Here is a 26,130-nt window from a genome sequence, read left to right on the forward strand (position 1 = left end):
GTTCTCGCTGAAGATCTTTACGTGAATCTCTTTCTGGCAGTAAATCGGCTCATGATAAGAATCGTTAGAATCAATCAAGTTCAGATCACCAATCTTTGCCTCGCGATCCTGCATCTGCTTGGGCTCCTCGGAGAAAAGTAGTATTAGAAGAATCATCGAGTGAGGATGGTATGAATATTTCCTTACATTGCCTTTTATCTAGATACCTTTCCTATATTTCCTTTTTATATTTACAGAAGCGGAAATCAAGTTTCAAAATATTTATTTTTAAATGATGTACCATTTCAAACCTAAGCTTTATAAAATGTATGATAAAATCGATGCTTTAAAAGTACCAGGTAATTTTAGATTGCTGTAAGTGATCATTATTTTATTCAACTGAACTATTTATGTATTTCTGCAGCCACTCCAGAGCCGTATGGTCTGTACAAATTGTCAACCAATCAATCAACCATAATTGATTTTAACTCTTATTTCATCAATCACTTACTGCTAGTTTACCTTTTTTTTCAATTTTTGAAAAATGTTTTAAACTCAGATTAAGAACACTCAAAGTATTTCTCATTGAGATAATAAAGGAACTTGATACGTATCCCATAGTTATTTGAGTAGTCTTAAAGTGTAACTCGATGGAACTCAGTAATTACCGTTATCTTCTTAGGGTTCATCTCTACTCCGCACTTGCTAACTATATGCCCTAGAAAACTAATTTACTCATTGTCGTAGACTATCATGTCATCGAGATAGATCAACATTTCAATATTTTGCAGACCCCTTAACACCTTGTCCATGAGATGCTAAAACTTTGATGGAACATTTCGAACTCCCATTTGATAAGTTCGGCGGTGGTTCCGAACCTTAATTTTCAATGGATAACCTGTCGTGGGTTGGTGTTTTTTTGTGTTAGCCCTGAAAAGAGCCAATTGCGTCTCCAACTCGAGCCTCGGATTTCTCCGAGTTAACGACTTGTCCAGCTTCCCAATGATGGATACGGGGTCGGCAAACGATTCACTCTCGAACTAAGCTGGTTTATTTCTCTCGAGTGAGAGAGTTGAAATTTGCAGAACGAGTCCCCTTTTCAAGCTCTGGCAACGACACGTCACTTGTGGAGAGCGACTATTGCGGTTGGGGCCACCTAGCGGCAGAGCGGGAAGCGGGAGTGATGAGAGGGGTAAAGTAAGAGGAAGATTGTTTTGTGGAGAAACGAAGTTAACTTTATAAGAGTGAACTGTTCCTATCCAGTCAACAACTTTGAACAACTCGAGGAGTTGTAAAATCTCTGGAAGTCGGAGAGATGTGTGCGATCTCCGGTAATCCTAATTGATTCGAGAGTGCCATCAAGGGTGCTCACTAGAATAATAGGATCACGGTTCGCAATAAGACGCAAATTAATATTGTATACGTAACATTGTTGTGTATTTGCGTAATTAATTGGTAGAAATACATATTTTAATAAATGAAAATGTTATAACAATGTACAGAATACGTGAGCGTATATTCATAGAATGCATTAGAATACATCAATGCATATAGTTATTTTTATAATTAATTAATGATTTTAATCTAGAGATATTGTTAATTAATCTGTATTGAGTACGAGACAAACGCCTTGAAGAATCCAATGTGACGTATGTTCTCTTGTTCTCAGATCAGCTTCAAATACCAAACCAACTCCCATAGCATTTCGCCGATTTGAAGTTGTATAAACCGGTGTTTTTATCGTATTCTGGAAGAATTTTTACAAATTCAATTTGATACTACAAAATTAATGGTAAAAATACTCACTAAAAGTTTCAATCTATGAGATTCGATTGGTATCACACTTAAAATTGGCAGTTCCTCGATCAAAATCTTCGGTCTTGATCGTTTTAAACAATTTTCGTTAATATCCCAACGGGCTCCCTCTAAATATAAGCCTTCAACGTAACAACCCTGTAAAGTATAATGTTATTAATGACGATGGTAACAACGACGATGAAAAAAAATTTCTAAACCTCCTCAGGACGTTCTTCAACTTCTTCAGCTTTGATATATTGCGAAACTGCCGTGTAAATAACTGAACGATCTAATGGCCAATTATTCTTACGACATGACACTTGCACCAATGCAGCCAAATATGTCTCTGGGCTATGTAGACCCGATAACCACATTACCATTGGCTCGTTGCAACCAGACTAAAAAAAAATGATTTATCGTATGTTCGCAAAAATAGAAAAGAAAAACTTACCCAACTAGTGTATTGAGCGATTCTTCTTTCAAAATGCTCCATCCAACTCGACAAGTTTTTTTTCGTTGCTGGTGCTAACCTCGCCCATTCATTTGGTAGCGTACCATTATAAAGAGAATTAGCTATATTCTCTAAAACTACGTCCATACCTATCTCACCAGCTATTGCCTAAAATGGTATCAATTTTAGAGATATGTAGATGGCTGTGCCTTTTAAAGAAATTTACCTTTCTTAACTGTTGCAAAGTAATAGTCATCTTTCTAATTAATAAATTAAATCGCTCGAGTTCTTGAAATAGCACGATAGTTGTTGGAGATACAGATAGGCCAAAATTTCTTTTAATTTTAGCCATATCGTATTCAACTGGAAGTTTCTCCAAAATTTCCTTAGCTATACTGTCGATAAATTCATCACGACTGATGCCAGAACCTTCAGCAGCTGTGAATCAATAACGTAATGAATTAATTTTTTTTAATTACAATTTTATATACTACTGATGTATTTATTGAAAATAGAGTGCGTTTTTTTGCTACGGTGTGACAACATGTTTACTACTCTATTAAATAAAAAAAAACACTTGACTTACTCATTTTAATTAGGCTAGCTGTGAAAATACGATTAACATGTTAATTCAAAATTAACTCACTCATGAAAAGTACTCATAAATGTAAAGATATTATGGTTTAAAATATTTCAAATCTACTGCCTGTATCTATGAGTGCGTATATTTGTAAGTTATTTTTTTGTATAAACGGATGGTCAAATTGAATTTATCTGACGTTATTCCCCAATGAAAATATTTTGTAAGTTCTTAGGCAAGACTTTAAAAAGATCTTGATAAAATTGAAAGACATCTGGTAGCGAGTTCTTGTATAAGATCATGATAAAATAGTAAAACTTCATCACAATCATGAAATTCATTTTATATAAGAACTTGTTATTTCAAGTCTAGTGATGAAATCAAAAACTCTCCTAAGAATTTGCTACCTGAAGACTTCCAGTTTTATCAAGATCTTATATAAGAACTTGCTACCAAATGTCTTAAAATTTTATTAAGATCTTTTTAAAATCTTGCCTAAGAACTTATAAAATATTTTCATTGGGGTTGGAATGTATTGAACCAAGGTACACACACCATTGGAAACAATCACTTTGATAGTATATTATGATACGTGTGACTTAAGCAGGCCATTATTGCACGGCACGGTTAGCTAGTGCTACTAGTGCCGTGTTAAGAATGGGCTACTTGAGTCATAAGTATCTTACGTTTTTTTATAGCACTGTGCTAAATTCACGTTTAGGCCCCCTTTGGCGAGATATAAGGTGCTCATAACAGCGTCACGGTGCAACAATGAGCAGCTTAAGTCACGGCACAGCGTGCCTTAAACGTGAACTTTAGCCACGCAGTGCTATAAATGTTGTTTCCGTATTATTACAGGTATTATAATAATAAAATGGCTTGTATTATAATTTAACTAGTTTAAAATAAGGGCTTATAGGTACCTTTAAATCGAAAAAATTTTTATTCAATTTTTAGAAAAAATTTTTCTTTCCCTCTTCATTACATTTTTCGTGAGCCTTCCCCGTATACTTGACGTGTTCATTTTTTTCATCTTTTGTGTTTTCTGGCGACTCGTGTTTTTGATCACTTCGTGCAAGATTCAGAGCAAACCCTTTGAGGTTCAGGATCAGGGGCGCATACACTTCTTCAGAACATCAATGGTCACAAACGCAACCTCGAGCGAGATGATTCGACCCATAAGTCACCTTGCATAAACAATTTAGCATCGACAGAAACCTATCGCGTGACCATTGATGTTCTAAAGAAAAATAAAAAAATGAAACACGCACAGTATACGAGAAAGGCTCACAGCAAGTGCTTATCTCAGTGAAAAATCAACTTTTCAGAGTTTTAAACAGTGCAATGACAAGGGAATGCAAAATTCTTTACAAAAATTGAATACAAAATTTTTCGATCTAAAGTTGCCCGTAAGCCCTTAAATGTAATAAATAAAATTTCGTATTAGTATAGAAACTATCCAAGTTATTACATTATAAAACCAAACCTTAAAAAGTAGGCATTATATTAATATGCAAAGAATTTTCTAAAATTTATAAATCGTACCAGTTTGAGGTTGCAACTCTATAAGATGCGCCCACATTTCTTTGGTAGCTTGTGTAAAATATCCGATTTCAGCATTCGGGTGCAATCCAAAAACTTCTGGTGAATTAACCAGAGGCAACTCATCGATGAAACCCATGTAAGAAGCCCTATTGCCAATCGGTGGTAACACGTAGTCAACATGTTCATCGTGATAAAAATGGAATGGTTGAAAAGCATCAAACAAAAAGTCCCCAAAGTATTCGTCCATGTAGACTTTGGAGACTCGACGATCGTAATTGTCAATTACGCGACCACCATACATTACTTCGCCAATTAGATACTTGAGACTTTTCCAAGGTATTCTAGTTTCTTTGAAGGTCAAATTTTTCGTTAGATATGTATCGAGTATAGAAGTACAAACATTGAAGTCGGACTCGTTAAAATCATAGTTGACATTCCAACCGATTTTATCGTATTTTCTTCTTTCCTACATGAACATTAACATCATCCTATAAATCACTGTAAATGTAGTTCGGAATTGTTCAAGGACATAGATAGTTAATTACTTGAACAACTGCATGATAAAATGCGAGCACATAGATCAGATGTTTATATGAAGGATGATCACAACAGGTTAAAACTTGCTCAGCCATTTTGAAGTATGTGCTTTTTAAATTTAATTTCAAACCATTCGGAGGTTCGGTGACAACTTGAAAATTAATTATGGTTAAGGTTTATATGTGCAATATAGTTAATTCATTATTTACCTTTTAATGACTGTTGCAGTATGCCAATTGGAAAATTAGGACTAGGGTCAGTTGTCAACCATAAACGAAAAGTCGGGCTGGGTTTACCAATATTTTCTAATCTCTTTTCTAGTTCCCTTGTGAAACTCAAGAGTAAGTGACAATTTTGCAGCATCAACCAGTGACCATTTTGGACTGCATTTTCCAACAGGTCGATAGCCGACTGCATTAAATGGAGTTGAAAATCAAAATATAATGAGTCAATGAAAAAGAAAAACTTGAATAACATACTTGCTCTTGGCCTTGACCAAGTGACAAATGTCTAAATCTAGGTCCCCCAAAGCCTAATCTTGTAGCTAGTTTGATGAGATCATTTGTGGGATCTGAACCAGGACTAAGGACAAAAACCACTGGCATCGTAGACGTGCTTTGCTCATAAATAGCATCCAAGCCTACCGCAGGTGGTGTTATGAATTCTTCGCCCATAGTGGCACTGATGTAGATGGTAACTGCTCGATAAACTCGATCGATTCGGAAGCATCGAATCAGCATCAATGATTCGAAGGCCGTCAATTTCGCACTGTAGTTACAGGGGAATGGTACCGATTCGGGAACGTCGAGATTGTACCACTCTTTCCACTGGTCTCCTTCGCTCTCTAACTCTTCTGGTAAATTTTCAAACTTTTCAGGAAAGGTGCTCGCTAACTTTAATACATCCTCCCAGCCAGCTACGGACAACCATCCATCAGTGGGATTGACCTTGGCCGATCTTTCCAATGACACGTTCCCTTTGATGAAGAAACTCAGCTGCGCTTGATTTAAGTGATCATTGTCCTGCTCGATGCGGGTGCAAATTTGAAATGAAAAGAGCAACTTGTGTCGTTCAAATATTCCCGTACAGCCGTAAACGTAAACGTTTTTCGTCAACGTTCTGATGACGTTTTTCAAGCGTCTGGATATCGTTGGATGCGGTAAAGCCTTCTTCAACGAAAACACAAACACCTCCAGGTAGCTGTTTAAAGAGTACTGGTACATGGAGTTGACCGTGGCCATGTCTGCGAGCACAAAGAATAAAATGGCCCCGCGTTTGGAAGCTGGTCTGTAATCTTCTCTCAATCGATCGATCTGTTTGGATGTTATCGCAGCTTCGTCCAGCTTAACAAACACTTCCGAAGCACTCGTCTTAGTGTTTTCCAAGGTCTCGATTAGGTCGATGTTATCAAGCATGTTGCCCTTATTTCCAGCGATCTCGCGCAGCAAGCTGTCCTCCAACTCCTTGAGTAATGCTTTCAAAGCCGACGTCTCGTTAATAAGAGCTTCTCGCTGCTCCTCAATGTCGGGTCGCTCGGTTTGTACGACCACGGAAAGCAATTGCTCCTCTAGACCCTGTAGATTTCAACAAACGATCGTTGCAATGATCATGAAAATTTCCATTAAAAAAACTGGCATTTTTGCTACTTACGCTTATTGTCACCATATAATTTATAACTGTGGCTTTGGCATAAATTGCAGGATTCAGGATGGGATTGGAATGTTTCGTCATGAGATAAAGACGAAAGCGTGGATCATAATCCACTTCTTTATCGGCCAACACAACAAAGCTTCTGCCCGAAACAGCTAAAATGTCATTGATTCATATAAACTTGTGATTTTAAACAGTAAGCGTGATGGTTTTCAACGTACTTTGAATATTCTTCATGATGACATTATCCAGAATAGGATCGACGAAATCGACATCTTGGAAAATAATGGTAAAGCCATATTTTACAGCTATTTCGACTTGCTTGATGAAATCAGGATCACTAAAGGTGAGAATTTTCAAATTCGAGTCTTGCTCTCGCTTCTTGATCCATTTCAAAGCTTGCTGCTGAGGATCGATACACAATGGAAATCGTGATGCCCTAACCGTGAGTATGGCGTTTTGTACCGACAACTCATCTGGTGGCAATCCTTCCGAATTCCATCTAAAAATTTGGATATAAGAAAGTAGAAAACTCGATTCAAATCTCATAAAATAAACATAATAATGTACCCGCTGATTTCTACATCATTGCTAAGCTGATTTTCAATTCTAAACGGTTGTGTCAGTGGGATTTCTTTCTCTATGACACTTTTTAACCAATCATTGTACAGCATCTCTGAGCGGAACTCAAAAGTAAAAGGTCCAGTATAGGCTAAAAAGCCGGCAGATAAAAGACAATTTCCAACTATTTCGACAAGCTCTTTTTTCAAATCCACCAATTCGATCTGCCAGCGTTTGTTTTCTGACGACAATCCTCTACGTTGCATGACAATTTGACATTTAAAAAAAATCTGTAATTGTAAATTAAAATGATAAAAAAAAATGTACCCAATAAGTTTATCGGCTGCAATCAAACGTCTTTGAAGCAAGTCCGTTTCCTCTTGCAAACTCTGTCTTTCCGACATGGCCGTCTCGTATTTATCATTGAGATCAAAAAGGGTTTTTTCTATTTTCTGCAATTCACGCATCTCTCTTTCCAAGGCTTTTTTAGCCGCCAGTGATTCTTCTTCCAGAGCCTTGCATCTGTCCATTTTTGGTTTCACCTATGAACAATGAAATTTGATTCTTTTGATCCAAAGCACAATAATTTTGCAATCATACCTCGCGGAAAACTAAGCAATAATCCAGCACGGCAAGTACAAACTTATAAAGTCCATAACCAGCCGTACTTATGGTCTTCATTTGTTCCATCTTGCTTGACTTTTTGAGATGAGCTCTGACCATCTGCTGCTGCTTCAATGTTATCACATCGACGTTCATCTCCTGGAGCGTTCGCAGGAAATTTGGATCAGCCATTATACCTTTGGCACTCTTCCAAGATATTTCTTTGACGCCTTGAAGAATAGCCACGCATTCGCAGATTATTTGCACGGGTTCTGGGGGCGTAGCGAACGATCTGATTTCCGTAATATCAGACTTGTCCAGGTTTGCGAGTGCAGCTTTGGCACCGTCCAAAGCCGGCTGAGCTTCCGCCAGAGCGGCTTTGGCCTCGGATGACTCTTTGGCGATGGTCTTGTTGCGATCTTCGATTTCTTTGCGTTTTTCTTCGCTGAGCGTCTTCTTAGCCACGGCTACCTCGGTATTCTCGCTTATGACGACCAGCATCTTCTCGCAATTTTCTGTCTGATTTTTCACTTTCACTCTCTGTACAGCCAGAATGGCATTGAGCTTGTCCAAATTAGCCGAAGCATCGGCTATTTTGTTGAGACCTCCTGCCAATCTAGAACACTGGCCCTCAATGTAGATTCGTTTTTCCGACAATAAATTTATGTAAATTTCGAGGGCATCGAGGTAGTGCCTTGGTGTTACGTAATTCGGTCGACGTAGTTTCGTCAAAAAGTCACTGGTATACTGATTCACTGTGACATGTACGTAAACTGCGTGTTGAACCACAGCATCCCGATGAGTTTCCGGTATATGTGTGATCTGTGTTAAATAATACACCTCAAAATATCTGCGGCAACAAGTTATTTGTTAATTAACAGCTTACATCTCTGAGCGTGACGCTCGCAACGGCCTGTAGAGCCTGCTCAGGCCAAGGGAATATCCAGTCTATAGTAGTGCAATTGACCAGTCCTGGATAGCTTCGACACCGGTTTCTCAAAGTATCGCCAGAAGGACTCATTGACAGAGCGATTTTCATATTCTCGCTGCTTCTTTTCACAAAAAATGACCATACACTCTCTCTGTGGAAAGAAAAGATTTTCTTGCTAAATAGTAAGCAAAATTACAAGCACATCGTGCATTACTTGGTAACACCGAAGCCGGCTTCTTTCGCCGCATTTCTACAAGAGTTGACGATGGCGTCTTTTTCGTCATCGGCAAAAAGTGACGATATCACACCAGTAGTAAGCATGTTATTGACTATTTCCAAAAAACTTTCGTCGAGCACTTGCTCGTCCGTGAAGAGGAACACAGTCTTCACGTTATTGACCCCGACTATCGTTAAAAGTCTCTAAAAACAAACGGCATTTTTATTAGGGTATTTTCTTAGTCTCTTGGACGAGATATACCTTGACATCATCTCGGAAATCCACTTCACTGTAACCTCGACCAGGTGACAATTCAAAAAGTTCACAATCGGCCGCGAACGATGCCAACTTGATAGTCGATCGACGACCGCTGCCACCGACGCCAATGACTAAGGCGTGACCTCGCTGCATTCGTAAAGTTCGATGAACTCGTGTGAGATGTTCTAAAGCGTCGTTGAATAAGACCATATTCAATTTCGAACGGTTTTCATTGTGTTCTTCGAGAATCTGTTCAACATCAAATTAATTAATGTTTGGGGTAATGAAGTTTGACAGACATTTCAAAAATACCTCCATGAATAAACTGTACACGGCTTCGTAGTCAAGTAAATCTTCGTATAGTCTGACTTCATCTTGGCTGCAGGCATTTCGGAAATCGCCAAATAGCAGAGGATCTCGCAAGCTGTAAGACACGATATCTTCTTCGAGCTCCCAAACCGACTTGACTTTTTCTTCTATTTGTTCATGCACTATTTTCAGATCCTAAAGTGCCAACGAAATTCATTAAGAAGAAAAATCTTATCGCATCAATTATTTACCGTTTTTGAAATGAGTCTGTCACAAAATACACGAGTGAATTCGTTTCTCCAAAGACGGACAAACTGATGCTCCGTTTTAAAGTGATTTGGACTGCTCTGCAACATACCAGCTGTAACTCTTGACAAATCACGCATATTGAAAATGTAATGAAATTTCGATGGAGTTGGTGGCAATTCAGTAATTGTGAGCTTGAAAAATAATTAGAGTTAGATAATCGTCACGAAAATATTTTACAAGTAATATTACTTTATATAAGTCCATTGTAATTTTTATAATGTCTTCGGCAAGATCTTGAATGGATTTTGGGAAAATTTCCAAGTGTCCGGTCAGGATACTTTTGTAAATATACTGCAATGTATCGTCGGCTGGAAATGTAACGTGGTACACGGTAAACATCGATATGAAACGCGGATCTACGTCGTGTCTTCCACCACCAGATTTTCCCATAGCTGCGACGAAATCTGAAAAAAAACAAACAAGCATTCACGATTGTATCTTTCACTTGCCGAAACTATTCAACAAATTTATTCTTACTCATATCTCGGATATTTTTCCAACTCAAATCTTTGCCTCTGTCGTAAAATCCACCTCTCTCGAATAGTAGTTTTAAAAGCGCTATTGGCTGCTGGGTACCGTAAGTATCAACCATTGGCATATTCATGTCATCGATAAAGACGATCAGTTTTTTCCCGGGCGGTGGCCCGAATATATCTTTTGTTCTTTTTTCGACAGCTGACTCAAGATTTCGTTGTACATCCATTGATGTCGTTCTCGATGAGAAATTAATTGGCAAGTAACTCTAAAAATGTATAAAATTAATTTGTGATAAAATAAACACTTTGTCTAAATGACTCACGAATTTGTTGGGATTCAAACGTCTCAAAAAGTCCATGAGAATGGCGCTCTTGGATGTTCCAGTCTCTCCTATAAGTACCAATGGCTTTTCAGCATTAACCATGAGACTGACGTACCAAGTGGCCCTCATTGTGTCGACCGTTGGTACCAAAATCTCACTGAAACTCATGTTTCTGTCGTGGACGTACTTCATAACCAAATACTTCCAAGGTATCCAAGCTCTCTTCTCCACATCCAACAAGTAATCGTACAGTAGTGGATACTTGGTTGGCAGGTAGCGAGTCGTCGCTGGCCTTTCAATGGAATCTTCTACCATCATCAGACCTGACGATTTTTTCATGAACTCGTCGAATTCGCGACGCGACTCCGCCACAATGGCCGCGCCCAACGAGCAGTAAACGGACTGTAGGTATGCGGCTTCGAGAACTTCGTTGCGCTCTTGAACTTTTTCGGCAAATCTATTCTCTTCTTCTTCGGTGTACTCGACATCATTGTCTCGCAAATATTCATCGACCTCCGGTTTTGGATAGAGTATGTCAAATGTTGTACAGAATTGAGAGACCTAACATAATACACGAAGCATATGAAAACTATTATAAACAGATTGCGATATATTCCGTACCATATTCAAAGCCGTTTGGTGGGCTATCAGTTTCAAAGGTTTCACTTGTTGCAGTCCGAGCAAACCGTCTATTATCAATTTTATCCCAGCATCGACATACTTTTCACATAGAAAATTTAATACGCTTCGTTCAGATTCATTACGAGAATTGACCCATTTATCCATGTAAGGTTGAAAACCCAAATTTTTAGGATCGACGTAGACCATACCAGCTCGAGAAACCGTTGCTGGCGAGGCATACTGCAGATCACCAACCTATGAAAACGAATAAAATTGACACGTGAATCTTTTCCGACATTATCAGCAATCGTTGCTCGTCCCACCTCAAATAACAAGTTGCAGTGATCTTGCAATTTTATTCGCTCCTGGTTAGCTAAAGTGAGTATCTTGTTATCGTCCATAACGGAATTCATGTTCTCGATCCAAAGAGCATCGACGTCCCCATCGAATAGTATGTACCTTTTCTCGTTGGGATCCAATAGCAAAGGTTTGTTGACTTCTCGAAAAATGTTGCTGAGCAGACCATCGGTCCAATCTCTGGTCGCGTGATCCAGAACTCCGTATAGTTCGATGACCGTACAAGCTTTGGGATTTAAAATGTAGAGCTTGGTTGGTTTGCCAAGAAGAGTCTGAGCGTCGCAAAGGGCTTGAATGACGACGCTTTTGCCGCCGCCCGTTGGACCAACTATCATCGTCGAGTGCCGAGTCATCATCATTTCATACATCTGTACGACTTTGTCGACCTGCTCCGGAATGACTATGTAGCCTTTGCTTTGGAGGGCTTTTTCAACTGCGTCGTTGAAATCGGGATAACGAACTCTTGGACAATCCAAGCCAGGAAACAAATCTTTAATGAGTCCTAAGAATAGCGGCACGTCGTCAAATATGAATTTTGGCAGATTCATGTCCCTAAGCGCGCGCATCAACACGACGTTTTCCGATAAATTTCCAGACGTTCTCTTCAATTGTCCGGCCATGTTGAGCACGGACTTGAGGGCTCGTAGGCCAAAGTCGTAGTGAGTTTGCTTGCTGAGCTGTTCGCGAGCCAAACTATACAAGACGGTCATCTTTTTGGCTAAGACCTTAGCAGTGAGAAAACCAGCGCTAAAAAGTTTGATCTGACATATCAACTCGTTGTCGGGGACTATGCAGACTACTGGCCGAAACAAAGCCTTGACGGATTCGGGTAGCTCGGTTCGACCGGCATAACCTGGATTCATGGTGATAAATATGCCAACTTTCGAGTCCAGCGCTATCTCCTGGCCTTCAAACTAAAATGGTTTTCATTGAAAACACGTTCAAAGCCGACTCAATTATTTGCACATGTTCATACTCACGACGAATCGAGTGACCTTGTTTTGCAAGCCGGATCTGATGGTTTGCAGCTGAGTCGAAATGACCGACAGCACCGAGACATCGATCCGATTGAATTCGTCGAAGCAGCCCCAGGCACCGCACTGGGCCAAACCTCCGAGCGTCTTTCCAATAGCCACGAAATCCATACCCTCGCCGCAATTGGTAACGACACAGAGCAGACCCAGGGCTTTGGCCAAATCTTTGGTTGTCTCGGTTTTTCCGGTACCCGCGGGACCAGCTGGTGCCCCGCCAAGCTGCATCGACAGGGCTTGGGTGATGGTCAAGTATATTCGGTCGGTCAGAGGAGTGACGACTAGTCGTCCGTTCAGTCCCATGTACTCGTAGCCGTATTCAAACAATCCAGAGCATTGGTGCATCCATAAATTGTCTAAATCGTGAATCCAGTAGAATCTGTCGAATAAAATTAATTACGTTTCCGTTTTATTTCTCTACTTCTTATTTTCAACGATACCTTAATTGACTCTCCCATTCAAATTCCAAAGCATCCATTATACTGTCTCGTACGAAATTTTCTATTATATCTCGAGTATGAACGTCAATCGTCAGTACCGTGTCTAATTTTATTCTATCGTTGTTCGTTAAGGTCTCTCCCCCCATCAAGTTGACAACTTCGTCGAGTTGATTATTAAGCTGCTGAAGATATTCTTTCATGGAATGCTTTTGGCCCATAGTGATCTTTTCGAACACATTTTCAACCTCAGCCGTCCACCATATTTGATTGGCAACTAGGATCATCATGCCTTGAAAATCCAACATCCACTCGACTCTTGGTTTTGTTAACTATGATATAATAATGAAAAAAATCTTTATTACAGCGATTTTTAAATTTTGACTATAAAATTTTACTTTGCCATAATCGAAGACTGATTTTTTTGTCAGATATCTGTTTGACTTTCTCATCTCATCTAAAGCCAAAACTAGCCAATTTTCGATACTGCCTTCGGCTAACACGGGATTTCTGAAATCCATTACTTCGCCTTCCGACGAAATCAGCGCTGTGGCAACGGTTCGATCTTGATTATTAGGTTGTAAGCGGAATTTCGCAAGATTATCGAACATTTTGCCGACGTGCTCCTGAATGACCTCTGGCTCAGAGCTTCCAAGAATACTCAATAATTCATCGTCACTGATGAAACAGAATCGAGGAAACACTGCTCTTTTGCTTTTCAAGTACTCGGACAAAGACTTTTGACATTTTTCCAAAGCCATGGCGAGAGCTATAAATTCTTCTTTGCGATCTAAATTTTCATTGCATAAGAAAATTAATAAACGATGAACTCGTAAAAGTGTTAAATAAAAGATTACCAGGTACAGAGCAACAGGCGAGAATGTTGGGATTTTTTTCGGTTTCGATCATAATATTGCGAAAAGTCGAGTCAACTGCATCAAATCGGGCGGCTTCCTCGGGCAATTGGGACCTGATATCGCCACCGACAAAGATGCCTTCGAGATACATCCATCGATTTTGCAACTCTAACCAAGCCTCGATGACATCTGCAATTGTCCGCATGGCACGCTCCCATTTTTGCACTACTTCCAAAAAAGGTCCAATGAACTGCGATGCTGACATGCTTTGAAGATTCAGCGTGTTATCTTCGAGAATCTGTAAGAGTCTGCATGAAGCTAGTCGTCAAACTTCACGAGATTGCATGATTTACCTGATTTAACTCGTCGAGACTGCCAAGAACGAAACCTCGATCTTCCCCGCCTTTTTCGTGACGCATAAGCTTAAACTTCATGTCTGACCAGACCTTGGCAATTTCCTCGACTCCGCGTTCTATGGCAAGTTCACGACCGGCATTGTTGACGATCGTTTCCGCTATTTCCTGGTAGCGTGCCAAGTCCATCGCAAACATGTTTTCCAAAGTGAACCTGTTGAAGAAATAAGGTTGAAATTCAAAAAGTTGGCTAGATGTTCTAAAACTTAGTCTAAGGCTTAGTAGGTTCTAAAACTACTGCAATCTAGTCTAAACAATGCTACTGAGAATATATAATTCCCTTACCCCTTCATTTTGAATACGAATAACTTAACACAGATTTTTACTCATCTATCTAACAGTTTTCAACTCACTTTTCACAAAGTTCATAGAATCATTTTACTGAAAAGATACATTAGAATATTAATAAGATACTTTAAAATATATCTAACTAATTGAATTTTTCATTTGAATTATTTTCGGGGAGTATTGGCAAGAAATTGTTGAGGGATCAATATTTCAATGAAATGATAAATAACATCACTAACAAAATTATACACAACACTCTAAAGCTATCCACATTCTCTTATAAGCTAAACCGCATCACTATGAAAAAGTCACTACTCATCGCACCTATCGGGCGACATATCGAAATATTTTCCAGTCTTTTCCATTAATTCTTGCCAATGACGCTCTCTCATTGCTTCGTTCTTTAGTTCCACAAACAAAGGCACAGAATTCTTGAAGTTCTTCATGCTGGCCTCTATGGCCAAACCAACCGGCATGTTTCTCATGTGTTTCGGCATCTTCCTGAAATCCTTGAGGAAAGTGTCCATGCCGTCAATAAGTAGCTGTGGATCGAGATCAGCCCAAAGTGTTTTGGCCCAAGCTTCTCGAGCTTCTCGCTGTATCTCGTAGACTTTGAATAGTTCCACCATGTCGTCATAGTCCTTTTTGATTTTTTTGAAGCCAGAGTAATCCGCTGCTGGCAGGTCAAATAGTATTTCGGCTTTGCTGAGATCATCGAGTTTGAGCTCCAATTTGTGGATAATCTTGCTATATTCCTGCATTGAAATAATTAATTGAATATTGGTTGAGAAAACGGGAAATTACAAAGGAATAAATATTATCAAAATTTACATCCATAAGTTCCATGCCCTTGTCCAAATCATCTCCACAACTGCTGGGCCCTTCTAATTCGAATTGATCAACGAACGTTGCAAGGACCACTTTGAAATCGTCGATCTCGCGTCTAGTCATTTCACGGAATTGGTCTTTGGTGCTCTCAAGATTTTTGAATCTATAGAGAGCTGCCGAGTACAAAGTTTGCCACTTTGTTTGCAATTCGTAGGCTAAAATTTCGTGTTGTTCATTGTAATCAATCTTGTGAACTCGTAACACCCTGAAGGTTTCCTAATTAATTTCATTAAATGATTATTATAAAAGACCATCGAATAGAAGCTTAGATAAATTATACTTGGTATCGCAAATAGTCCAGTTCAGCCTGTATAGCCATTTGCCTGACGTCACTGATACGCTGCATCACCAGTTTGAAACGCTCCAAGCCATTGATCGAGAGCTCGATTTCATGGCCGTACTTTTTCATTTTGTCGACAAATTTTTTCATGGCCTGATCGGTTTTCTCTTGGAGCATGTCACCCAGAGTCTGCTTCCAGTCGTTGGCGTGCTCTATTATGCTATCCTTAAGGGGCTTCAAATTTACCATGACGCTGGATATGTTGAAGAAATCGGGCTTTTCATTGATTTCTGTGACAATTTGATCGTAGTAGCAAAACATCTCGTCGAATTGTTGCAGAGTCGGATTAGTGGCGACGAATTTGGTGCACTCCTTAATTTTGTCATTGGTCCAGAGCTCACTTCGTTGTTTCCACTTATTGATGAAGCGTCCGCACTCTTGCGAGATTCGCTGGCTTATCGTTTGCACGTTTACGATGAGCTCATTTATCGACTGCGCAAGATGACATCGATTGGATCGTTTCATATGAAATAAACAACGTTAAAGGAAATACCTTGACGCTCATGACGTCCTCGAAAAAGCTGAAAGTCTCAAATTCCAAAGTGAAGTCGTCTCTAATAGGCGCACACTCGAGACAAGTACCGGCCATCCATCGGGGAAATGCTCGAAGTCGTTCCATAAGATCGTAAATATCCTGCATTATCGAGGCGTATATCTCCGCTGGGCTTGGCTTCAGTACCAGATCCTTTGATATGAGAACGGCGTCGACAGAAAATATCGGCTCGTTCAGCAATAAGAGATTTTTCAAATGCTCAAGGTTCTGCAAGAAGCATGTTATAAAAGCCCCGAATATCTTCTGCTCGAATTTTTCGTAGTACAGCAACATGGCGGGACTCCTTCCATCGTTTGTTCCTTCAACTATAGTTTGTAGTTTTAGCAGCAACGAGCCCATCTTTCTATAAGACTCGATCATTCGATTAATCAGTTCGGTTCTTGTTATCTTGATTTGATCGAAAAAATCCTGCGAAACACTCATTATTAGGCTTGAGCTTTGGCATCCTCGATAAATTGGAAAATATCATTTATACATACTCTGCAGTTTAATATTTCATCTTGTTTTTTGTTTTTGATTGAGAACAAATTGTAACGACTGATATCATCGTCGATGAGGCGCTCCATATTCATTTTTATCAAATCAACTTCCCCAACTAGAGCATTAAGTTTCTTGAGCGAGTTGATGCAGGTGTTAGCGTAATCCTTTATCCGAAGCGAGTACCAGTTTATCCGCGACACACCTGGTTGAATATTTTTTTCTACTTCTTCCAGTGCCTTTTTCAAAAGCAAAATCTGCCAAAGAATCGGAATCATTACTATTAAATTCATATATTACATTCATAGATTTCATTACCGGTGACGGGATATATATACCAATACATACATATTAAATTCAACTTACATATTATAAATGTACTATAGAAACAAAGCATTCTATGGCGAAATACGCCTTAAGGGGGATTAAGTTCGACCAAAAAATCAATTTTTGTTGTTGTTGTATTTTCGAATTGCTTATACTTTCAAGAATTCCTGGCCAAAATTTCGTATGTAAATTCGAATTTAGAAGTTAAAAAAAGAAGACAAATTGATGTTAAGGTAGTGATGACGGGAGACGAAGATAAAGGAATTGAGAAAAGTCAAGAAGAAACAGTGAAGGGAGGCGAGGCGAGGAAAAAATGGAAACAAGAAGCCGTGGATTGAAAAATGAGAAGCTGAGAAGAAACAGAAAACTACCATGAAAAGAAAAGTGAGTCATTTTCTACAAACTCGAAGGACAGGATTATAGGAGGTGGAAATAAAAAATCCATGATGATGATTCAGGTTCAAGTGAAGGAGCTGTATGAGAAGTTGAAGATTTTGACGGAGCAGGTGCAGTACTTGTTGGAGAAGAAGTAAGAAGAGGAGATGCTAAAAGAAGGCTTGGCACGAAGGTGGACAATTTAGGGTATAGGCTAGAGTGCCTAGAAAATAAAGTGGTGTGTATAAAAAAGAAGTTGATTCAGTTTAAAGAAGAGGTGAAAGACTATAAGTAAGTTGTGATGGATTTTTTAAATAAGAAAGAAGAGGAGAGAAGTTTGAGGGGAGCGACTATTCGTACATTCGATTTAGTAATCTAGTTACTTTTTCCTAACACCAAATTTCATTAAACCAACTTCAGAGTGATCCTTAGTCATCTGACCTAAAGTCTGTTACCATCGCATACAAATAATCCGTGGAATAAATCATTTCACGGTGATTTTACGAAGTTTGTTTTTGCTTTTAGCATCATTGAAGGATGTCTTTTTGGCTGCTCGCGTAGCTGTCGGCTGTTACTCTGCTTTTTTAATCCACCAAATTTATTTAATCGTATCGACTAATAATAATTTATCTGTTACTAGTCGAATCGAATAAACACATTTTTTTTCATGAAAAGTTAAATTAACAGCTACTTTTTTGAGTTCTACGATATAAATGTTTTCGCCGCTGGCGGCGCGCGCGCCTGCTGGTTTTTGTATACATAACCACTGTGTAATGTGTATTAGTTATTTACACATCAAGGGCTGTATGCGGTGTGGATACAGTCGAGGTGTTTGCAGCATTGGGGCGCTGTAGTCGCCGAGGCTGCGTAGCGAAGCGATCTCTGCATAATCTGATTTCTGCATAAGAGCACGTTTCGAGGAGATATAAAAAATGCACGCTGCAATAAATGCAGTCCCTTGCTAACTATCGAAACTGAATTGTTTTCAGACTTCAGAATTCAGAATTCAGAATTAGGCTCAGCCACATACGCACAAACACAAACATTTGAATTGAGCCGTCTTTAAAACATTTTCTTAACCGATCATCAATTGCAAATGCAGAAGAACAAGATGAAAAGCCAATGTAAAAAGTTCATTATGACATATCTAACAGTTAATACTTTCTTTGCTACAATAAAGTTCAAATTATTATTTTAAAAAATTGTATTTTTGTATTAAATAAAGTTGTATCTCGCCCAATCCCTTATTTTCACTCAATGAATCATAGAGTTTTTGCGAGCCGAAGGCGAGCTGTATAAATTAAAGTGTTTTTGCGAATCGAAGGCGAGCTGCATCTTAGCAGTAATTTTTAAATAATTTTAAACGACTCAGTATTTAAAAAACGTTAGGTAAAATCAAATCAGCGCAGGCGCTGAGACGAGTACGTGACACATAAGCTGTAGTCAGCAACCCGCTTTACACACTGAAGCCCGAAGTCCTGCCGGCTGCTACTGAAATGTTGCGCTACGCGCGCTCGCGCGGTGTGCGCGTGAACTAGTCCTCGTACTGAAATCATATCATTTCAGTGCGAGGAGAATATTATAGTACGAGGAGGCTGCTATTATAGTGCGAGGAGGCTGCTCGACCGTACGCGAGCGTGTTACCCACGCAGCACGCTCAGCGCGTAATCCGCCTCAAACGGGCGCGTATGCTGAAAATAACTAATTGTGTCAGTGAATCAAGAGTGTTGTCAAAATGTGGACATGGTGGTACGATCGAAAATTCTTCTTTCAACAAAGCGTTATTTTGAACTATTCCTTGTGTTCAAACAAAAATTATAACATATGTTTGTCTCTCGAGCAAGATGTGCATGGAAAAAGAGTTTTTTTTTCTTGTTGGGATAGACAAATTTTTACTTTTTTATGATGATTTACCAAATAAACATTAGTATGAGGTGAGTCAATTATCTTTTTTTATTTCAGACTTACTTATATCTGACAAGCTTATGATGTTTTTTATCTTGCAGATCATCACTGATCAATGTGCTCTGTATTTTGATATTGAATATCCTAGAAATACCGAATACTTCTGTGATAAGTAGAAAGGTGTTTAAATAACATTTCTTAGATATCCATAAAAGTTTTGAACCTTACTTCGATTAAGTTTCTTTTGCATGTTTTATTTTATTGTCTAATGTTCTCAAGTATTTTACTATTTTATGTCATTGACATGTGTAATCCATCAATAAAAAGTTGTTTCGTTTCCAAGCATAAATCATTATTTTCAATAAATATTTATCATCAATATTTCCTTATCCAGTAATATTAAATTATTGTTCTTCATTCATTCATAAACCTCACAATATTTTTTTAAATTGCCAAAAAAAAAATTTTAACGTTTTTAGTGAAAAAAAAATGTTAAAATCCTGCGAAAAGGACTCTCTTTAAATTGTAATCGTTAGTTATTTCGTGTTGCGAAAAACCTCATAAGGTGTCTTAGCTGCTCGTGTTTAGTGTACTGGTGATTGTTTGCCGAATTATTGAAAATGGGGTTAGGTTACGAATAGGCTGCTTGCTTTGACATTAACATTGTAGTTTATGGTTTTTTTTGCGGATAACCGTCTCAATGCTATTTATTAGTATCACTCGTCCAAAAAATTCATGTTCGTTTTATTCCTTAATTTTAACTTAGTCGGACCGCTGGTTTTCGAAAAGTAACTAGAAAAGATGTACGAATAGACGCAGCCCTGTGTTATCATTTATTCACCCACCTCCCACGTATCTTTATATTATAAAGACTAAAATTGCAAAAAGATTCATGTTACTAGAACGAAGTTATAGCCTATCAATATTTTGAAAAAACGCTCTTTTTCATGCTTTGGTGCAATTCCAAAATAATTATTCATCCATCTGATACGAATATATTTATTTTAGGAATTTATTTTTGGGATTATTTTCCATCTCAAAGTTGTCAAGGTATACATTTAAAAATGAATTTACAAAATGTGAAACTTTCATCTTGCCATAAAGCATGCACCAATTTAAACATTATAATCTATGGAAGCAGTTACCGGCTTTACATGCATTCAAATAGACCAAATCCAAATAGACAGTACAAAAGATGTAACAGCAAGAGATCAATGCTCAATAGTAATTAGATATTTGCACAACGATCAACCTTGTGAACGGTTGTTGTGCGTTGGGCAATGCCACGATTCCTCAGGAGAAGGAATTAAAGATCTCGTGATGAATGCACTAGAGTCGAACAAGTATAAACGTGAAAAATTGTATCGGAAGCTCTATCGATGGAGCCTCTAATATGAGAGGAGAGGATAAAGGGTTTCAAGCTTGGCTTGCCGAAGTAATACCCTCATCTGTGCATATGTGGTGCTATGCTCACGTTCTAAATTTAGTTATTTCCGATACAATTAGTATTTCAAACTACTGCACTTCTCTGTTCAGTCTGCTGAATAAAACTACCATATTTTTTAAGGAGTCTTACGTAAGAATGGACGTATGGGAGTCAGTTTTGTCAACTACAGATCGCAGAAGATTGAATTTGATCGGCGAAACAAGGTGGTGGGCTAAAGATGCAGTATTGAAAAAAATTTTTGGTCCCACTGAAAATCAAGAAAAATTGTTGCTTGTAGAGCTTTTAGTAGTTTTCGAAACCATCGAAACCAGTTCGAAAACTAAACCAGATACTCGCTCATGCGCCAAAGCTTATAGAGAAGCTTTTTCAAAATATGTATTCGATCAAACAACGCATTTGTAGAATTACTTGCAAACACATAATTTGTATATTTTAAAAGCATTGAATTTAGTTAAATTAACCACAAAAAATTTGGAGAAAATTCGCGAAGAATTTCCCAAGATAAAAAAACAAGCCGATCAATTCATTGAATGGGCCAACGCAAAATTAGAAGAGCGAGACGCAGAGTCCATAATTCTCAGCAACTTCACAGAAGAAAGAGTGAGAACAAAAAAAAATTTAAGTGGAGAAAAAGCTCGTGATCATATATTTGAGAATGCAGAAGAAAAATATAGAATCAAGACATTCAACAATATAATTGACAATGCGATATCTGCGATGCCTGATTATTATGCGCTTCGTGAGGGCTTGGATGGGGTAGCGTCTTCTTCCAGCCGCATCGTCCGGTCATCCCCTTCTGTCCATTCCTTCATCTCTCAGTCATATCACAACTGAGTGGGCAAAGGAAGCAACAGCGAGCCAGTTCTGCTCGCTCGCGAGCATGAGCCTGGTGGTGTTTTCCGGCGTCATGACCTCGTGGAGCAGGGCCTGTAGCCTCTCTCTTTCTTCGCTGAACCTCGGATAGTGGTAAAATACATGCTCCGCGTTCTCGATGGATGAGGGGCAAACCGGGCATTGCGCGCTATGATTATGGTCGTAGCGTCGGCTATGTTGTTTCAAGAAGCCATGCCTGGTCCAGAGTTGCGTGAGATCTTCGTGACGGCAACGATCATACCGGCTGCCTTTCTCGCTGAATGTTCGGAGGTGATGATCGAACTTCAGCTTAGCGTCGATGTGCAGGGCCAGGTAGCCGATGAAGGGGGATGAGCGTGTGCTGAGGTCGCCTACCGTGATGGTGATGGTTTCCATTTCCCTCCTGCTGGTGATGAGCAGAGCCTCCGTCTTGTGGTCAGCTGTTTGCAAGCTAAGAGCTTAGAGCACGCCTCGCACCTGTAGAATGGCAGCGTTCAGATCATGTTCGATCTGCCATAGGTGCTTGGCGACAGCCACCGCGGCTATGTCGTCCGCGAAGCCGACGATACGGACATCGCCCCTGAAGTTGAGACGCAAGATGGCGTCATACATGACATTCCATAGGATCGGGCCCAAGGCTGACCCCTGTGGGACACCTGCTGTCACTTCGTAGGACTCCGGGCCATCGTCTGTAGGGAAGTCGAGCACTCTTGCTGAGAAGTAGCTGGAAATTATTCTCAGCCAGTAATCGGGCACGAGCAAGCGGCGTAAAGCGGCGAGGATGTTGTCCCATCGGGCCGAGTTGAACGCGTTCCTCACGTCGAGAGTCACTACGGCGCAGTACTTCTTGGTGCCACGGAGCCACCTCCTGCCAGACACTGCATTCCGGGCGGTGGAAATGACGTCTTTGATGGCATCTATCGTTGATCGTCCTTTCCGAAAGCCATACTGTCGCTATGAAAGGCCTCCGGGTCTCTCTGTGATGTTTTTTTTCCTTCCTCCACCCCATTCGGACACTCACTGGTAACCTCCGATAGACATTGCTTCGATGAGGCTGGGGTTAGTTGAGCATTTCTGCTACTTCGATATTAGTCGTTTCCATACGTCCCCCATCCGTCGCATAGTGATGTACGACGATTAGGGGTTCAAGGACTCATCTTCTTCTACTTGGTGAATTTCTAATCCTGCGCGATGCCATCTCTCGATTGTCGTATCCCCTTTTTCAGAGTCGTCTTTTTGCGTGATTGTTGGCGTCTCCTCCTGAGTTAAGTATTAGAACTCGCTGTCTAGTGCCATCTTGTGAGTGTGGTTCTCGCTTCCGGCGCGACTCCCCGAGTCCCGGTGAGTTTCTGATACTCCTTTCTGTTACCATCTGTGATGTGTGTGAGTGTGTGTGTGTGTGTGTCTTTTTTTTTCTACTCCACCCCATTCGGACACTCGCCGGTATCCGCCGTTAGGTATTGCTTCGGTGAGGCCGGGGTTAGTTGAGCATTTCTGCTACTTCTGTTAGTCGTTGTTTTCCATACATCCCCCATCCGTCGCATAGTGATATGCGACGATGAGGGGTTCAGGGACTCATCTACTTTCTGCTTGGTGAACCTCCGATCCTGCACGATGCCATCGTCGATTGTCGTATCCCCTTTTTCAGAGCCGTCTACTGCGTGGATACACATTGCTAGCATCTCCTCCTGAGTTGGACATCTTTTTTTTAAAACTCGCTGTCTAGTGCCATCTTGTGAGTGTGGTTCTCGCTTCAGCAGCCGATGGCAAGCCCATCCCTTTGCACTGTCGGCTACATCTTGTGAGTGTGGTTCTCGCTTCCGGCGCTACCCTATGAGTCTCTGTGAGTTTTTGGTACTCCTCCGTTTCTGTTGTCGTCTTGTGAGTGTGGTTCTCGCTTCTGACTTCATCATGGGAGTGTTGTGCTCCATCTATTGCCAGCCTTGTGAGTCCTCGCCTCAGGCTCCTACTTATGGTTATCCTATCGCTTCCAGCTTGCACAGTGAAATATTATAATATTTTTTTTTATTTATAGGTAATTCTCATTTTCGGGTTATGTGGTGCTCTCAGGTGTGATGAAATCGTTAAATTGAAACCAGCGTTGGTCCGAGGCAAACTCTACGCTCGCACTCTACGGCGAAAAGTACCGGTGGCGCCTGACGTCAGAGTTCCGAAACTCACGTCTGGCGAACCTTCTTTACAATGCACGAAAATAATTGATATGATTATGTTGTAAGATGGACCCTTTTATGTTAAAAATGTTTAATTATGCATAATCACATCAAGAAATTTTAAAATTATTTTCGTGCATTGTAAAGAAGGTTCGCCAGACGTGAGTTTCGGAACTCTGACGTCAGGCGCCACCGGTACTTTTTTGGTGGATTGAAACTGACAGATATTCAGGACTTAAAGACTAGATATTTAGTATCCGTTCAAGAAACAAAAAATTATTATAATTCTAGAACAATCAGTGCATCTCGGCAATTTCTGATAGGACAACTTTATTATCATAAAGTCAAGGAATATTTATCAATTAGATCAAATAATATCGGTGATAGATTGTTCATACGCTATTCGGGAGGAAAATGTATGCGCCAGTTTATTGGTATCAATACAATATACAAAATACCTCGGGCGATAGCAGCACATTTAAAACTGCCCAATCTGAAAAGGTATATTGAACTAGAGATTATTTATATTAACTTTCTACATTATTATTTTTTACTTAATTTTTCAATTTCTAACTATTTTCTAGGTATACTGGACATTGCTATCGCAGAACAGGAGCATCGCTTCTTGCTGAGTCGAGAGCCGATTTTCTTAAAATCAAACAGCTAGGAGCATGGGTTTCCGACGAAGTTTGCCAGGGCTACATCGAAAATTCAATCGCAAATAGGCAGAAAATTTTTAATGGCGTGACACAATGGCGCAATCACATGGACGCTCAGTCATCGACCAGTAGTGGAATTTACGCAAAAAATACCACTAGAAGATCCTATTCAGTATCCTCAACAGCAGCAACTAACCAACAGCAACAAAAATCGACAATAAGTAGTGCACCAAAGAACAACAGCAGCAGGCTAGATTTTGTGGAAAATGTAAATAATTGTCAAGACACGTCTGAATCATTTAATTTAATTGATGATGACTTTTCTTATCCATTGACGCAAGATGATCTAGATAATAATAAAAATTCTAATTTAAAAAAATTAGAAGTTCACGAACAAACATTACGACTGCAAAAAATAAGCCGATTCAGCAATGTCAATCTGGCACAATCATAAAATCGAGTGTTGGACATTTTTTGACAAAACCTCCAGTTATAGTTGGAGTCATAAAAAAAAATTGCCAACCTTCTACTTCGAATTCAAGAAAAAATAATTTAAAAATAATTTCGGTAGAAAATAAAGAAAATCACGATGCAAACACCACTAATAATTTTAAAAACTCATGCGTCAAATATGAAAATTGTAATTTTTATGGCACTGTTGTAAATAACTATTATTATTGTACTGAAAATTGTCATGGAAAATAAATTTCTTCGTTTTTTGAAAAATATATATAAANCCCCCCCCCCCCATATCGTGCAGAATTTTTTGAGACCATCTTAGCTCTCGCTGCATGAACCTCTCGAAAAATACACTTAAAACGAAGAGTTTCGCAGCTCCCGAATCCAATTTAATAAAAAAATGACTTAAAGGCAGCGAATTAAAGAAAAGAGTAAAATGAAGGAAAATTCGTGAAAAAATTGCGTAAGATACTCCCGGGGGTATAACCAGAGCAAAATTTGGACTCCTGACACATATACTCGGGTTCTTTAACATATTTTTTATCCCTTCGAATTGGTACAAAAAATTAGGATCGATTTGCGCTAAATGCAGTAAAAAGACGGAGAATTGTGAAAAAGGGTAAAAAAACACAACATTCTCGCTGGTTAGAGTGGAAATACTCAATGGGCAAGTATCAGCTTTCGCTTACTTTCATTTTATGTCAAAAAAATAGCTTTGTACACTATTACAAAGCAATTTTCAAAAACATGTGTTTTTCGCTACACTCTAATGTATGTGTGTGTATGTACACTATAAGGCGTTTAATTCTGCAGCAGCTCAAAATATGATACACTGTATTCACTTTTAGAGCTGTTGCAAAATTAAACGGCTAATAGTGTGCGTATGATTGTACGCAGCAAAATCTCAAGAACGAGACGGTGAATCATGTTGAATTAAATTGTATTTATTGTCAATTGCACCAAAGAAGCCAGAAGAGCTAATGTAGCCATATTCCGCGGAAAACTTTTTTTACGATTTTTAGTTTTTTTTCGAGAAATTTCAAGAAAAAAATTCCTTAAAAATTCAATATTGCTAAGTTCTAATTCTTATTTATTTAAAAAAATTTTTGAAAAATTGGTAAATGCCTCACATATGGGATTGGGGAAT

The 26,130-nt window shown here is 39.3% G+C and overlaps 1 protein-coding gene across 1 annotated transcript in view; it reads right to left on the reverse strand.

The window, feature by feature from the left end:
- Window positions 1-1,579: 1,579 nt before the first annotated feature.
- Window positions 1,580-26,130, reverse strand: part of LOC106651285 (dynein heavy chain 10, axonemal) — a 30,154-nt gene continuing 5,603 nt past the window's right edge. Inside the window, exons 11-44 of the mRNA XM_014369725.1 lie at window positions 16,811-17,045; window positions 16,252-16,772; window positions 15,699-16,190; window positions 15,362-15,634; window positions 14,855-15,285; window positions 14,183-14,396; window positions 13,830-14,127; window positions 13,371-13,762; window positions 12,976-13,304; window positions 12,485-12,914; window positions 11,471-12,418; window positions 11,148-11,402; window positions 10,527-11,087; window positions 10,205-10,469; window positions 9,917-10,131; window positions 9,670-9,858; window positions 9,422-9,613; window positions 9,113-9,358; window positions 8,849-9,054; window positions 8,590-8,785; window positions 7,701-8,525; window positions 7,428-7,642; window positions 7,110-7,355; window positions 6,761-7,041; window positions 6,540-6,694; window positions 5,369-6,463; window positions 5,099-5,300; window positions 4,898-5,040; window positions 4,353-4,818; window positions 2,454-2,665; window positions 2,228-2,395; window positions 1,995-2,174; window positions 1,786-1,932; window positions 1,580-1,726 (exon numbers count right to left, since the gene is read on the reverse strand). Coding sequence (XP_014225211.1) covers window positions 1,580-1,726; window positions 1,786-1,932; window positions 1,995-2,174; window positions 2,228-2,395; window positions 2,454-2,665; window positions 4,353-4,818; window positions 4,898-5,040; window positions 5,099-5,300; window positions 5,369-6,463; window positions 6,540-6,694; window positions 6,761-7,041; window positions 7,110-7,355; window positions 7,428-7,642; window positions 7,701-8,525; window positions 8,590-8,785; window positions 8,849-9,054; window positions 9,113-9,358; window positions 9,422-9,613; window positions 9,670-9,858; window positions 9,917-10,131; window positions 10,205-10,469; window positions 10,527-11,087; window positions 11,148-11,402; window positions 11,471-12,418; window positions 12,485-12,914; window positions 12,976-13,304; window positions 13,371-13,762; window positions 13,830-14,127; window positions 14,183-14,396; window positions 14,855-15,285; window positions 15,362-15,634; window positions 15,699-16,190; window positions 16,252-16,772; window positions 16,811-17,045 — 11,370 coding nt within the window. The remainder of the gene's footprint in view (window positions 1,727-1,785; window positions 1,933-1,994; window positions 2,175-2,227; window positions 2,396-2,453; window positions 2,666-4,352; window positions 4,819-4,897; window positions 5,041-5,098; window positions 5,301-5,368; window positions 6,464-6,539; window positions 6,695-6,760; window positions 7,042-7,109; window positions 7,356-7,427; window positions 7,643-7,700; window positions 8,526-8,589; window positions 8,786-8,848; window positions 9,055-9,112; window positions 9,359-9,421; window positions 9,614-9,669; window positions 9,859-9,916; window positions 10,132-10,204; window positions 10,470-10,526; window positions 11,088-11,147; window positions 11,403-11,470; window positions 12,419-12,484; window positions 12,915-12,975; window positions 13,305-13,370; window positions 13,763-13,829; window positions 14,128-14,182; window positions 14,397-14,854; window positions 15,286-15,361; window positions 15,635-15,698; window positions 16,191-16,251; window positions 16,773-16,810; window positions 17,046-26,130) is intronic.

Source organism: Trichogramma pretiosum, unplaced genomic scaffold (assembly GCF_000599845.2).
Source record: "Trichogramma pretiosum strain Unisexual culture from Peru unplaced genomic scaffold, Tpre_2.0 scaffold59, whole genome shotgun sequence".
NCBI classification, from domain to species: Eukaryota; Metazoa; Arthropoda; class Insecta; order Hymenoptera; family Trichogrammatidae; genus Trichogramma; species Trichogramma pretiosum.